This window comes from Cervus canadensis, chromosome 16 (assembly GCF_019320065.1).
Source record: "Cervus canadensis isolate Bull #8, Minnesota chromosome 16, ASM1932006v1, whole genome shotgun sequence".
Classification (NCBI taxonomy): domain Eukaryota; kingdom Metazoa; phylum Chordata; class Mammalia; order Artiodactyla; family Cervidae; genus Cervus; species Cervus canadensis.
In genome coordinates, this window is record NC_057401.1 from 3774094 (window position 1) to 3789636 (window position 15543).

General features: G+C 48.9%; 1 protein-coding gene across 1 annotated transcript in view; it reads right to left on the minus strand.

The window, feature by feature from the left end:
* SH3PXD2B (SH3 and PX domains 2B) overlaps positions 1-15543 on the minus strand; it is a 116634-nt gene that overhangs the window by 11927 nt on the left and 89164 nt on the right. The window contains exons 9-12 of the mRNA XM_043488887.1: positions 11602-11719; positions 8359-8585; positions 6763-6812; positions 5757-5882 (exon numbers count right to left, since the gene is read on the minus strand). Coding sequence (XP_043344822.1) covers positions 5757-5882; positions 6763-6812; positions 8359-8585; positions 11602-11719 — 521 coding nt within the window. The remainder of the gene's footprint in view (positions 1-5756; positions 5883-6762; positions 6813-8358; positions 8586-11601; positions 11720-15543) is intronic.

Genomic DNA, 15543 nt, shown 5'->3' on the forward strand with positions numbered 1-15543 from the left:
TGTGTGTTTGCAGAAAATGCTGGAAACTCGTAGTCTTAAAGGAAAAGGTTTTATCATGGTTTTCAGCACTCTTGGGGAAAAAAACAAAACACTTTTATAATTTGCAAAGCGGACTTCTGGTTTCAAGATGGGAGATGAAATGAACAGCAGTTTCCTTTTAGTGCAATAAAGCCAGGAAACGAATAAACAAACACAAAGCCAAGCTCAGAAGGAGGCAGAGAAGAAGTGAGTGGACCAGGAATGGATGGAAGCTGTAAGTGGGGGCAGTAGCTCAGGAATGCTACAGGGGGTTCTGCCGCAAAAGGCCTGCCAGGCTTCAAGGAGGTAGAATCTGGGATTAGTGAGGTCCAGGGGCAAGCCACCAGGGACTGATTAACTGGGATACCAGGGCAGAAGCAACCATGCTGGTTGACCCCGCTGTGCCCGTCATTCCATTTCTGTAAAGCAGGTGGAGAGAACGAAGTGATTGCTCACAAGTGGAAACAGTGGAAAGGTAAGCTTGGGTCAGGGACATGACACTGCTCATAGTCTCTAATCTGGCACCGAAGCCACTGGAAGTCAACCAGCCCCTTGGAGATACTCCCCAGCTGGGCTTTTGACTGTCTGTTGCCTCTTTTTGTAGAGCCCAAGTACTAACACCATGAAAAGAACTGAAATAAATACCAACACCACTGCAAAGGATTTAACATTGAGGAAAGAGATCATGAACAATAACACATTTAATATTCTTAGACAGATAAAGAACAGTATAGAAATCATGAAAGAATAGGCTATTGTGAAACATGAACAGGTAACTATGAAAAATAATCAGTAAGAACTCTTGGAAATAAAAATGATAATTGCTGAAATAAAATAAGAAAGAGACTGAATTGTTTAAAAAACAATTAATGGACTAAAAGATGAAGCAGAATATGCCAGGAATGCAGAACAAAGTGATGAAGATGAAAAATATGAAAGGAAAGTGAAGAGACATGTAGTTCTCATATTGCTTCATAACCATTCCAGAGGGGAAGAATAAAAAGAGTGAAGATAGTCAATATTTAATTATGTACAAGTGGGAAATTTTATAGGTAGATCTCCTAGTCCTACAATTGAAAAGATCTACCATATGCTGAGCTGGATGAAAATAAAGAAAGGAACCTAGACATGCTTTAGAGAAATGTCAGCATTTTAAAGACAGTGAGGAACCCCTGAGAAAATCAGAGTAATGACAGCTAATGAAAAAGAGAACAAGGAACAGGTGGCTGGCAGCACCTCACTAGCAACGGTCGATGCAAGAAGAGAATGGAATAATCTATTCAATGTGCTGAGGGAAGATGACTGGAATTCAAAAGTCAATCACTGAAGAATGGGGGAGAATAACATTCATTCCTCATGTCAGGAAAGCATTATGGGGCTTCCCTGGTGGTCCAGTGGATAAGGATCCTCTTGCCAATGAAGGAGACACAGGTCTGATCCCTGGTCTGGGAAGACTCCCCTGCTCGCTGCAACTAGAGAAAGCCCGTGTGCAATCACAAAGACCTAGCACAGCCAAAAACAGAATTAAAACAAGAAAGCATTATGGACACAAATAAGGGCCTGCCCTTCGTTAAGGACTGAAATGTATGGACCTATCGTGCATGTGTATGTGTTTGCAACCCTATGGACTGCAGCTTGCCAGGCTCCTCTGTCCATGGAATCTTTCAGGCAAGAATACTGGAGTGGGATGCCATTTCCTCCTCCAGGGGATCTTCCCAAACCAGGGATCAAACCCATGCCTCCTGTGTTGGCAGGCGGATTCTTTACCACTGAGCCACTTGGGAAGCCCACACAGACCCACAGAAACTACCAAAAGGGTAGAGAAGGGACACCATTGTGAACCCAGGGAGGCTTCCCAGACGAAGCAGGGATGTGAAGAATAAGTTGGATTTTGATATGCCAAGTTTCATTCAAAGAATGGCCTTGAGTGCCTTCCATGAGAAAGCAGGTGGTGGGCTAAGAACTAGGTTAAAGGCAGAGAGGGACAGGGAAGCCTAGCGTGCTGCAGTCCATGGGGTCACAGAGAATCAGACATGACTTGGTGACTGAACAACAACTAAAGGCAGAGACAGCAAGAGAGGTGGGGCAGGGGTTCAGAGGAAAGCAGTGAAAATAAGGCTGATCAGTGGTGGGAGGAGGAACAGCCCTTGATCTGGAAAGATGTTTCACATCAGAATAACGTACATGTTAATAACAGCAAAATGGGAGAACTGGGCATAGAATTTATCTTGAAGCCCAAGCAGGATATCTTGAGCGTTTGCTCTGTGGACTTGAAGTTAGTAAGAACAGATTGGGAGAAAAATAATAGGACCAGATAAAAACCCTTTTAGAGTCTTGGAGGTATTTCTCCTGTCCCCTCAGTTTCTCTGTGAGAATTGGGATTTGAATTTTATAAAAATAAGTTTGAGAGGCTTCAACTCAGGTTCTTTAAACACCACTTCAGACAGCCCCCCTGATGTCTGCATGGACTGAAGAACACTGGGCGTAAGAAGTTTCTGGGGCAGCTTGGGCAGAATCAGTGGTGGAGAGGTGCACAATGTACCTATGGGAAGCATCTCCTCCTGGGCTCACTGGGCCACTGTCCCGGGACGTGAGAAGAAGAGAGAGGGAGGCAGGAGCTGTCGGAGCTGGAGAAAAATGGTGGGTGCTTTGGAGGTCTAGAAAAGGGACTGAAGACCCTTAGGGGACTTCCCTGGTGGTCTAGTGGTTAAGAATCCACCTCCCACAGTCTGGATGGGAGGGAAGTTTGGGGGAGAATGGATACATGCACGTGTATTGCTGAGTCCCTGACTGTTCACCCGAAACTTACAGCATTGTCTGTTAATCAGCTAGTGGTGGTGTTCAGTCGCGTGGTCCTGTCTGACTCTATTCCTTGTGACCCCATGGACTGCAGCACATCAGGCCTCCCTGTCCATCACCATCTCCCGGAGTTTGCTCAGACTCATGTCCACTGAGTCAATGATGCCATCCAACCATCTCATCCTCTGTCTCCCTCTTCTCCTTCTGCCCTCAATCTTTCCCAGCATCAGGGTCTTTTCCCATGAGTCGGCACTTTGCATCAGGTGGCCAAAGTACTGGAGCTCCAGCTTCAGAATCAGCCACACCCCAGTATAAAATAAGAAGTTAAAAAGAAAAAAGATCAGCTTTCCAAAGCAGGGCACATGGGTTCTGTCTCTGGTCAGGGCACTAAGATCTCATATGCTGTGGGGCAACGAAGCCCACACACGGCAGCCAGAGAAGCCCACGTGCCACAAGGAAGCCCCCGCACCGCCAAAAAGAAGACCCTGAGGACACATACCACACTCATGCACTGGTTCAAGACCATCTGCTCACTCTCTGTACCCTTCATTCATTCAAATGTGTGTTCATAAAGGAACGGCTCTCTGAGTACCTACTGTGGACCAGACAGGGTCAGAGGCGAGAATGAAGAGGAAAACATTCCCTGGTTTTCTGGGTATTAGCGGGAGGCTAGTGGGGAGATGGATTTTCATTGATTTAACAAGATTTATTGCAAGTCCACATGTGCCAGCCACTGTGCTAGCTGCAGGGGTACAGAAGTAAAAACAGATATGCTCTCTAGCCTCTTGAGACCCTCAAATCCTGGGCAGATAAACAGCAGGCTGTCAATACATCTGGTTCTAACCTGGAGACAGACAAGGTTCCAATCCTGACTCTGTCACCTTTTGGCTGTGTGACTTTGAATAGCACCTTTTTTCTGAGCCACAACTTCATCTGAAAAACAGGGATTGAACCATTCCTGCCTCTTAAGAGTAAATGACAACATGATTAAGGGAGACACAGCCTGTGAGGTGCTGAGTGCTGTGGCTTGCACCCAACTGCTTCTCCGTTACTTACGGACTTCCCTTCAAGCTCTAACCCCGAGAGAAAGAGAAGAGAGATGGGAGAGGAGAGAAAATAAAAGGAGAGAGAAGAGGCAAGCAGGGGAGGAGGTGATAAAAACATAATACAAGCCAGTCACAAAGGCCACATAGTATATGATTCCACACATATGAAAAGCCCAAAATCAATAAACCTATGCACACAGAAAACAGAGAAGTGGTTGCCTAGGGCTGGGGCAGGGGCACTGAGAGGGAGTGAGAAGTGGAGAGGGACTGCTAGCGTGCACAGGGCTTCTTACGTGGGTGATGAACGGCTCTCACATTGATTATGGTGATGGTTGCACAACTCTCTAACTATACTAAAAAACCACTGAATTTTATACCTTAAACCACTGACTTGTATGGTATGTGAATTATATCTCAATAAAGGTGTTACTAAAATTAAAAACACACAGAAGTAGGAGCTGGTGCCTAGACCAAGAATCACAAGTAGTGTAAGCTGTGTACAGCAAAGGAAACCATGAACTAAAGGAAAGGACAGCCCACAGACTGGGAAAGAATATTTACATATGACGCAACTGACAAGGCTCAATTTCCAAAATAAATAAACAGCTCATTCAACTCAACAACAAAAAGCAAACAGGCCAATTGAAAAAAGGGCAGCAGACCTAAAGAGACATTTCTCCAAAGAAGACACAGAGATGGCCAACAGGCACATGCAAAGATGCTCAATATCACTAATTACTAGAGAAATGCAAACCAAAACTACAATGAAATATCACGTCACATGGTTCAGAATAGCCATCATTAAAAAAATCTACAAATCTACAATAACAAATGCTGGAGAGGCTGTGGAGAAAAGCGAACCCTCCCACACTGTTGGTGGGAATATAGACGGGTGCAGCCATTGAGAGAACAGTAAGGAAGTTCCTCACAAAGCCAAAAACAGACTTGCCATATGATTTAGCAACCCCACTTCCGGATATATATCCAGACAGAACTCTAACTCAAAAAGATAAGCACTCAATGTTCACTGCAGCACTATTCACAGCCAAAGCACAGAAACAACCTAAATTCCACTGACAGATGAATGATAAGTGATAAAGACACAGTGTGTGTGTACATATATAGATAGAGATATGATGGAGCACTACTCACTCACAAAAAATGAATGCCAACTGCAGCGATATGGATGGCATAGAGTTATTGTACTAAGTGAAGTAAGTCAGAAAGAGAGAAACAAATATGGTATGATATCACTTATGCGTGGAATCTAACATGACATAAATAGGGACTTCCCTGCTGGTCCAGTGGGTAAGACTCCGTGCGCCTAATACAGGGGACCCGGGTTTGATACCTGGTCAGGGAACTGGATTCCACATGCCACAACTAAGACCCAGCACAGCCAAATAAATATTAAAAAAATAATAAAAAAAAATAAAAATAAAATATGACATAAATAAACTTATCTATGAGACAGAAATAGACTCACAGACATAGAGAACTGAGTTGCGGTTGCTAAGGGGAAGAGGGAGTTGAAGGAAGGATGAATTGGGAATTTGGGGTCAGCAGATACAAAGCATTACATATAGTATGAATAAACAAGAGGGTTCTCCTGGACAGCACAGGGAACTATATTCAATATCCTGTGATAAACCATATGGTAAAGAATATGAAAAAGAAAATATATATAAGTATTGGGTTGGTCAAAAAGTTTGTTCAGGTTTTTCCGTAAGATGTTGTCAAAAACCTGAACAAACTTTTTGGCCAACCGAATATACCCAAATCACTTTTTGGTACCACAGAAATTAATACAACATTGCAAGTCAACTATACTCCAAAAAAAAATAAGAAAGAAAAAGAACCACAAGTAGGCAGAAGGACACCAGGTCCACTCACCTCAACCTTCAGGCCTGCCTGGAAGCTGATGCCATCAGGGATGGTTGTCTGGAATTCGGCAATGGTGTAATACTCTTCCTCCACTTGGGGTGGGATGGGAGGCTTGGGCAGATTGAGACCTCGAGGCTGGTTCAATTAAACACAGTGTTAAATCCAATATAACTCCATTCCCCAGCGCTGAATGAGGGGCTAAGGGGCTGGGGCCCACAATCACCCTTCAAGGGGTGCTGGTGGACCCATTTGGATTCTAAGGGACAAAACAAAGGGGATCGCTCAGATCACCATCTTCTAGATGCGTCACTGGCCCTTCCGCTTTAGGGTGATAAGAAAAAACACGGGACATTTGCCTACAGTCATGAAAATCGGGTGCAAGACAATATTCTCTGAACTTAAGAGATAACGAGGGTTGTGAAATGAACACAAGTTTCCAAGTCAAGACACACTGGCGTGACTTTGGGCAAAGCCCTTCCCCTCCTGAGAGCCTCAGTTTCATCTCCTGTAAAATGGGGATAATAACAGGATCTACCTGGTGGGGTCAGCATGAACATTAGATGATTTCACGTAGTGAAATAGGAGCACTCTGCCTAGCACCCAACAGGCGCTCAGTAGATGGCAGACACTAAAAACGAGAGGCCCGTTTTTCACAGTGTTGCTTAGAAAGGTACTTAAGAATTAAAAATGGAATATGAGAGCAAAATGCCAGAATGGCACCGTAAGAGAAATGTGTGCCTCATTCTATTTCAGTCTCAAGTCACCTTACTGGAGAAGACTCATTTAAGACAAAGCAGAGTGGGCTCAGGAGGCAGAGAGCACACGGCCAGGCCTAACTGTCACAAAGCCATAAGCAGACTGTGTGAGCTCCCGGACCTGCGTTCTTCCGCCTGTCAATGGGATTGGCGTCACAAGGCTGCCGTGTAGAAGAACGCATCCTTGGGAAGGGTGAGGTGAGTGTGGGGGGCCAGTCTTAGGCCAGGGGCTGGCTCCCCAGTTGCAAGGGTCCACTTACTATGGTCATATCCCGGCGAGGAGGGGGCCTCTGCCTCATCTTGGGTGATCCTATAAAGAGACGAGATCTTGTTTCACACACGATGAACATAATCCCCGAGGTGGACACCAAGACAGATCTAATCTCCCCTGCAGGAGATGAGGTATCACGATTTGCACAGGCATCAGGGAGCGGCCGTGACCCTTCCTGGGGGAGGAGCCTCATGGGGGCGGGGCCACGTAGACTGGGTCCAGGACTCTATCAGCGAGGGGATGCTTCTGAGTCCTGGAGCGATGGAAAGCCTTCCAGGAAAGGCAACAACTTATGTGACTTTGAGCCATGTGGCCCTCTTCTGAGGACTGGGGATAACGCCTGCCTCCTGGAGGTAGCGGTGGAGATGAAAGTCAACGGTACAGGCTCGGCTCTCGGCATGTGGCAGGGACGCATTAATGTTACTGCCCCTGTCTTTGTTGGCTCTGGAGCAAACCCAAATTAAATAATGCATAAACAGAGCCAAACAAACTTGGACTGATGATTTCAGGGGTTTTTACTCTGGAATTGGGCTGCCCCTGCTCTGGGTCAGGAAGAGGATGACTCTGCAGTGGGCCAATGCTCCTGGCTAAAGGCAGACTATTGAGAACGGCACCCCATAGGCTGCCAGAGCTGATTTAGTATGAATCTACACAGAGGGGTGGTTTGGCAGTTGGGGTGGGGAAGACTGCTAAACTCTTAAATACCCATTTCCTCTGTCTCCTATTAGAATAAACAGCAATAGAATTTTAGCCAGCCACTTGACTGCCTACATAAAGACTACATTTCCCCGACACCGTTGCAGCTAGGTAATGCCACAGGACTCCAGTTCAGTTGCTCAGTCATGTCCGACTCTTTGTGACCCCACGGACTGCAGCACGCCAGGCTTCCCTGTCCATCACCAACTCCTGTAGCTTGCTCAAACTCATGTCCATCGAGTCAGTGATGCCATCCAACCATCTCATCCTCTGACTAGGTCTAGCCAACGGGATGTGGCCAGACAATCTACTCTCAGGTGTGCTGGGAACATTCAATTGTAAAATATATACAACAAAGTTCTGAAAAGCAAGGTAAGTAAAGAACTATCTTTGGAGTAAACCCAACACAGGGGCCATTTTTTCTTCCCCAGGCTCAGAAATGAGGCCCTGCAGAGAGAACACTGGCCCTTGAGTCAGAAGGATGTGGGTTGGTGCACTGTTTGGGCAATCTTGGACAAACCACTTCATCCCTCTGCTTCCTCATCTGTAAAACAAAAGCAGTGAGTCCTACAAAGGTTGTTACAAAGGATCAGTGAGACTGATTGTAACATTCCTGGCACACGGTAGGGGCTTAAGAAACAGGAGGTCTGGTGATTATCATGAGACAGTGGAAAAACCACAGTTTGAGTAGGAGAGCCACATCTCTCCACTCAGGTTCTGCAACTTGCTGGTGGAATGATCTGGGAACAAGTGACCTGGGGCCATGAGCCCATTTTCTCATCTACAGGATGGAGGGCCGCGGGGCTGCCATGAGGGTGAGGGACAGCACGTGAGCAGGTCTGGACACAGAGCCTGGCATGCCTCTGGGAGCCAGGTGGGGGCCACTTACTCTGCTTGATGTCACCGTCAGGCGCGGGGCGGCCCTCAAACCGGCCATCCCTCTGGTTGTTGAGCAGTTCCTTCTCCCGGCCCCCTGAGTTCTGCTGCCGGGAGACGCCATCGAGCTCCAGGACGCCCACGTGGGCAGGTGAGCCAGGGCCCAGCTTCGGGGGTAAGGGTTCCCCGCTGCTCTTCCTCAGGTAGGAGGCTGGGGCCCAGCCCTCTTTGCCCTGGTACCTGGGGGAAGGGGAAAGATGTCATCCAGCCTGCTCTGCCAGGCCCATGGGAAGAAGCTGAGCTTCTATAATGAATCTCCCTTCCGGCCCCAGATGGTAGGAATGATGGACCATTGCTGCCCAGGGACAGAGACTGGCACACTGCTTGCTGCCTCCTGATGAAGTCGAAGCCCCCAGCTGGGCATTCAAGGCTCCCCAGTCTGGCCTCTCCTTGCCTCCCTGGCCTTGGCTGTCACGGCAACCTCCACATCCCACCCACCCCATGCAGCCAAATGCTCCACCATCTTTTACCCCCTTGCCCCATGCTCCTGCTCTGGGAGACCCTCTGCCTGGAAAGCGCATTCTCTATCATCCTCCTCTCTATCATCCCAGCTCTGCTTAAGGCGTCCTCTCAAGGCTTTCCTGAGCCTCCTTCCACGGTGGCCCGGTGGTCTTGCACACACAACACCATCCTGTCTAAAACACACAGTGACACTTGGCTGTGATGGTCTTGTTTCCCCACTTAGAATGTGAGGTCCTAGGGGTGGAGATCACGGGAGATTCATCTCCACATTGGGGCCTCACTGCCTGTGAGTTGAATGAAGAGAAAAGGGGACAAGTGGACAAACTGTCAACGGAACCGGCAAGAGTGAGCAGCCACAGAGCTCTGCGATGGTCCTTATACATCCCATAGTCATCACCGCAGTGACGATGGTGACGATGGTAACTGCCACTTACGCGCACCTACTGCGCGTCAGTCCTGTTTCAAGGATTTTATAGCTATCGATGCATTTCACCCATCCAATCTGGGGGTGTGGCAGGAAGGGGTTCAGCCCCAGACGGCTGGCACCTGTCGGTGCTGTTCACCTCTGCTCTGCAGACTCTTCCCAGCAGCCACAGATGCAGGGACAACGCCTGGTATAGGCGGGGTGGGGCTCCGGTCACAAGCAGATTAAACACGCATTCAGACGGGAATGGAGCAGGTCGGGGGCTGGTTCCGGGGTAACCAAGGGTCACTGAACTCTGGAATGACTGACACCCTAAGAGCCCAGCTCACTGAATTCCAAAGGGAATTGAACGAGTGTAACGATCATTTAATTCTCTGCACGATGGAGTGCGGCTGAATAGCGTGACCGGAGGGGCTGATCGGGACCACGGGTGTGCAGGAGGCGGCTTGTGAGGACCAACTGTTCACATCCCTTCCCAACTCCATGTTTAGTACCATCACAATGGAAGCCTGAAATCTACCACGGAGGACTTACACCATGGAAACTGGCAAACACTACAACTCAAGAGCATTTTTCCTTCTGGAACTGTTAAACATTTGCCAGCAGACCACTAGTCTGAATCACATAATAGGTGCCCAGACCTTTGGGGAATATGCCTAACGGACTGGAGATGATACAGAGCAGGGCCATCTCTCATCAAGCATCACTTTAAGCACTGCGTTTCAACAAAAAGGGTCCTCTTCAACTAGAAGCAAACTTATAAGGAGACAGAAATCTGCAGATTTTGGTGTCTATCAACCTTAAAACATCCTTTGAGAAGGACTCAATCTCGTGCCAGCTGGAACATGCTGGGCTCCACACGATGCAGGCGTCACCGTGAGACAGCTCATCATCTGGAGCCACAGGGCCATAAACAGATAGGCACGGCTGAGTGGGCTCTGGGGTCAGAAAGGCACAGGTTCAAATCCTGGCCCTGTCACTTTCTCGCTCCAGTCAAACCTTCTCATGACCACGGCAACATCCTGCGGCCACCTCGTGAGGGAGCCTGAGCCCAGTCAAGCCACCTGAATTTCAGAGCCACTCAGTTTGGGGATAATTAGTTACATCACAAGATAAAACACACTCAAGACATGTGAGCTCTACTGTCATCGTAAGTGTATGCTGAAGTAAGTGTTAGTGGCTCAGCTGTGTCCAACGCTTTGCGACCCCATGGACTGTAGCCCACCAGGCTCCTCTGTCCATGGAATTCTCCCAGCAAGAATACTGCAGTGGGTAGTCATTCCCTTCTTCTTCATCCAGGAATCGAATCTGGGTCTCCTACGTTGCAGGCAGATTCTTTACTGTCGGAACCACCAGGGACGCCCATCACTGTCCTAAGTTCGCCCTCACACCTCAGTCCTGAGGCCCTGACTTTCAGAAGTCCTCCTGACCCCCAGGCTGCGGAGCTGTCTTCTGGGCGCACAGTCCCCCACGCACTCCTCCCGCGCCCACTCCCTGCCCCGTACGTGCGTCCGGGCCGGTCTTCCGTGCCTGTGGGTGTAAACTACTGTGTCTTTCTCACTGTCGAGCCCCCAGGTGTCAGAGCACAGCTTGGCCCAGAACAGATGCTGGTGTAGCTTTGCTCAGTGAACGAGGCGGCACACGCTGAGCCCCAGGTGGCTGGCCCCAGGTCCTGCCTCATACCACGGCGCAGACCCCAGGCGGCAGGGATCCCAGACTTCCTCTCTTGCCCAGATTTCCCGAGGTTGCAGCTTGCCCACAGAGTAACCAAGCAGGGAGTTCCAGGACTCTCATTACTAAAACTGGGAAAGTCCCAGCACAACAGGATGAGCTGGCCACCTTGCCTGCCGATGAGCTTTTGATCCCACCACACAGATCAAAGACCTGTAACAAGGTGTTGGAAATGCCGGTCTCCACCGGACTCAGAGATGACGGCAAATGACGAGCTTCACGAGGGGCTACAGTCCACGTGGTGTTACCCATCCTGTTGTTCTCAGTGGGGCTGGAGTAGGAAATCACTCCCACACGGCAGCTTCAGCCTCCAGTTACTCATTACGAGACACATCTGGAGGTGAAGACCAGTCTTGCTCAATGGGGTTATTGCTATCTGTGGTTCAGTGTGTTCAGAGATAGTTTTGCTTACGATGGCTTTTTAGAGAAGGATATGGGTATGGAAGGAAGCCAAACAGCACAGAGGAGAAGTGTGCTTTTATGGCGCAGGCTGCAGCCTCATCTCCTCTGCAATCATTTACAGACATCTGTACAGCTGGAGGCCATGTGACCTGAAACCCACCCAGCTGCACAGGGTACCTGATCTTCCACCAGCCTTCCAGGTTCTTCTGGATGACCTCCACCACGGCTCCTCTCTCCAGGTTCATTTCATCTTGGTCACGCGCTGTGTAGGGGTAGATGACTGTGTACTTCTCTTCTGTGGGGACAAAGGGATGCTGGGCTAAGTCAAGGATGCTGTGAGCTTGGAATGCTGACGGCCAAGGCTGTGATCCTGAGATGCCCTTGCAGGGAAGGATTTCTTCCAGAGACTTCTGTGCACCATCCTTCCCCCAACCCCCCACCACGCCCCAGTGACCCTCACTTAGCCCTGGATGACCCTGGTCAGGCAGCAACAAGACACAGGACAAAACGCAGGTCCTCAGAAATCCCTCAGCATCACACATCACACTCACCTTCCTCAATCTGTGCCTCCAGGTCACCTTCCCTGAACATGCCTTATGTAACACCCGGACCCAGGGCACCCTCATCCCACTTACCAGGAACAACCTTCGAACATATCAGATAATTTATTTATCTACTGTGCTTCATCTGTCTTTCCCCAGATAGAATAGAGAGTTCCAGAAAGGCAGGATTTGAGTCTGGCTCGTTCATTCCTCTATCTCTAGCACTGGGCATGGTACTGGGAATATTTTGGAACTATTTAGTAAAATAGCCAAGGTTTAGTAAATGAATAAGTCCTGAAGGCCTGGTGGGAGTACCTTGCTCATGCTGGGGTAGAGGACCGGTATTAAACCCTTGTGGTGGCTCCTCTGCAGTCCTTGTTGGTGGAGGGGTCAGGGACAAGCTGGATTTGGCAGCATACAGTATGGGGTTGGATCAGTACCACGGAGGAGATAGCCATTTTTTATTACCTAGCTGGTAGCTGATTTCCACTTTACATTTATTTTCAAGTCCCTGGATCCAGCCATGCCTGAAGCTTAAGTTTTATTAAAAATTATTTTTTAATTGAGATATAATTGACACCTCACACTGTGTCAGTTTCATGTGTACAACATAATGGTTTGAGATACGTATCATGAAAAGATTGCCTGCTTCTGTTTTTATTAATGTCACCGGGTGCCTTCCATCCCCCTCTCAGTGGATCCCGGCTCCCTTACTCCCAAAGCCAAGAGAACTGCCTCCAGCAGCGTCCCTCCCACCGCCCTGCAGGCCCCGCGGGAAGGGCTGTTCACTGCCACATTCGGACAGGACCCTCCCCAGAGCAAGGGCATAGCTCCCATCCCCAGCACTGTTAGCAGTGACTGCTGAAACGGATAACAGATGAGAGGCCCAGGGGAGCCAGTGAGACGGGGAAGAGGGCCTTCCTGTTTTGGTTACATCCCAGACCCCAGGGAGTCACCGAGCCAGCTGTGCGCCGATGTTGACAGTGAGCCTGTCGGGGAAACACCGCAGGCTGCCTGTGGCCTGCCCAGCTGGCGCAGGAGGCGGCGGAAAACACACAGGGCGTTTATTTATTTATTGATCTAGCCCCCTGACCTGCGCGGCGGGGGCTGAGCTGACTCAAACGCCACACATCCTGTGTACAGTGGAGTCAGCGGTTCTCCTCACTCAGGATGCAGGCTGGGGCACGGGTGCTGCAGCAGGGAATCCAACCCCGTGGAGGCAGAGAAGTTCTGTCTGGCTAGGTGAGAAGGGCACTGCATGGGTCCCAGACTGAGGAGAGTCATTACTACAGGCTCCAAACTCCTGGGGGTTTTCCAGGACCCAGAGGCCCTTTCTGGACTCGTATCGAATGTCCAGTGATCCCTAACAAAGCTGAAGGCGGGAGGCCTTGCGGACTGTATGGTGGGTGACGCCACCTGCTTACCATCTGTCTGCCCTTCCCCTGGTGGCACTGCGAGCCTCCAGCCACATGGCTGGGTGAGGCTGACCTCGCCAGCACCTAGAGGGAGGGGAGGGCACCTACCCCTGGCCTGGCCAAAGTGACTGGCCACTGTGATTAGTTTAGGGATGGTATATGACCCAGTTGGGTCAGCTGGAATCAAATCCTGGGACTGTGTTGAAGGAGAAGCATGCGCTTTGGTGAGTGTCCCCAGAGAGCGCCTGAGCTACCATCCCCATGAGAGAATGGTTCCAGCAAGGCAGAGCATGGAGCTGAGGCTGGCGAGCCTAAGTCTCAGTGCCAAGGGCAGGGGGAGAGGAAGTGTACCTGCCAAGCCAGTAAACAAAGAATGATGCCCACCATCAAGCCAGCAGCCACTGCAGCCACCCCCAAGAGTGCACCCTGAGGGGAATTCAGATGGATAAAAACAGGAAGCATTCCGTGCTCTGGGTACTGGCCCAAGATAGATAAGATACATATCAAAGGAGTAATTTCAATGAGTCCAGACTCTTACATCTTTCCACTCATAGAAAAGCACTAAAATCATTAACTTAAGATGTCTGCTTTTTGTGATTAGCAGTAATCTTTTGATGTTAGACTTCATGTTTTGTTTTTCCAGACAAAAACCCCCTATACATCCTGGCTCCTCCCTTCCCTCTTCGGGGGCAGTGCCTGAGAGCTATCCGAGAGGCTGTCTCCCAGGCTACAGTCCTCAGTAAGGTGCCTGAATAAAACTTACTTCACAACTTTTACGTTGTGCATTTTTCTTCAGTTGACAGATGTTTTCAAGCTCCTGAATCCAGCCATACTTGAAGCTGCCTCCACCCTAGAGTTTGCAGTGACCTGAGTCAATGCACTTCCCTTTTGCTTAAGCTGGTGTGACATGGGTTTCTTTACCATTGTCACTCAAATGTGCCCGATACAGGGAACAGGTCACTGGATCAACATTATAGAGGCCCCCAGGCATCACTTATCTTTACTTTATTTTAGAATAAAATGATCTTTATCCTTTTTGCAATAAACTTGATTTGTCTTTACATTTAACATTTCTTGCTTTTATATTTTTGCTTGATTTTTTAAATATTTTGCTTTTGATTCACTACAAAATACAGCTGGCTTTGATAGTTTTGTCTCTGCAATATAACACAACCTTAGTTAAGAAAGGGGCTTTATTTTGTTCATTAATTTTAGCACCTACACCTCTAGGTATCATTTTCTAACCTGGGAAATTTTAGGGCCCCAGGTTGAGAAATGCCCCAGGCCCCCTCCTCCCAAACATACATGCCAACACACACATGGTACAGACCAGATCACCGTTTCTCACATGCAACAGGCACAGGCAGTCCTGGAGCAGGGGGCGCATGCAGATGCAGGATCCAGTTTTGAACACCGAATGGGGAGGAAAACTCCAAGGTAGGCACCTTGACGCCAGCTGATGGCATACAAGTCCCCCAGCGTCCGGCGGCGACCCGCGGGCTGGGGCAGAGACCAGTACCTCCATGAGACTGGTCGGGCAGCATGTGGAGAAGGGCAGAAGGAGGGGTGAGAAGAGAGCACCTCCAGGGTCTTGAGGCAAAGGCAGCACCCAGCATGTGCTCCCACTTAGGAGCAATTAATTCTGTGTCTCTGCCAAGCCCTAGCTGTCTCAGAAGGACTGAATTGCTCAGTATTGGCCCTGAACTTGAGTGAAGAGCCACCCAGTAGACACAATGCTATTCCCAGCATGATTATGAAGAGGCCCTAAGAGAAATCCTCATGGCAGAGGGAAAAAATGTACAGACCCTTAGGAAAATGTGGTCCCTCTCCCATCTTCTAGCTGTGTGATCCTGAGCCAGTGTTTCTACCTTTCCGAGATTGTTTTCCCATCTGTAAAATGGGGATAATAATCAGTCCTTTACAGAGACACGCCCCATGGTGGGCATCATTAACTGTCTAAGAGAGCTATGGTTTCCATGCAGCACACCACTATCTTTACGCTGAGTTAGTTTTTGTGCTTTTTCTTCATGAGCCCTGCCCCTAGAGCCTGGTGGCCCTGCAAACACAGAGCAAAACAAAATGCATTTTACTCTGCGGGTGCTGGCTGTAATAAAACTAGATGCGAAACCATGTGTGTGCTTTTTTTTGCTAACCTTTGAGCA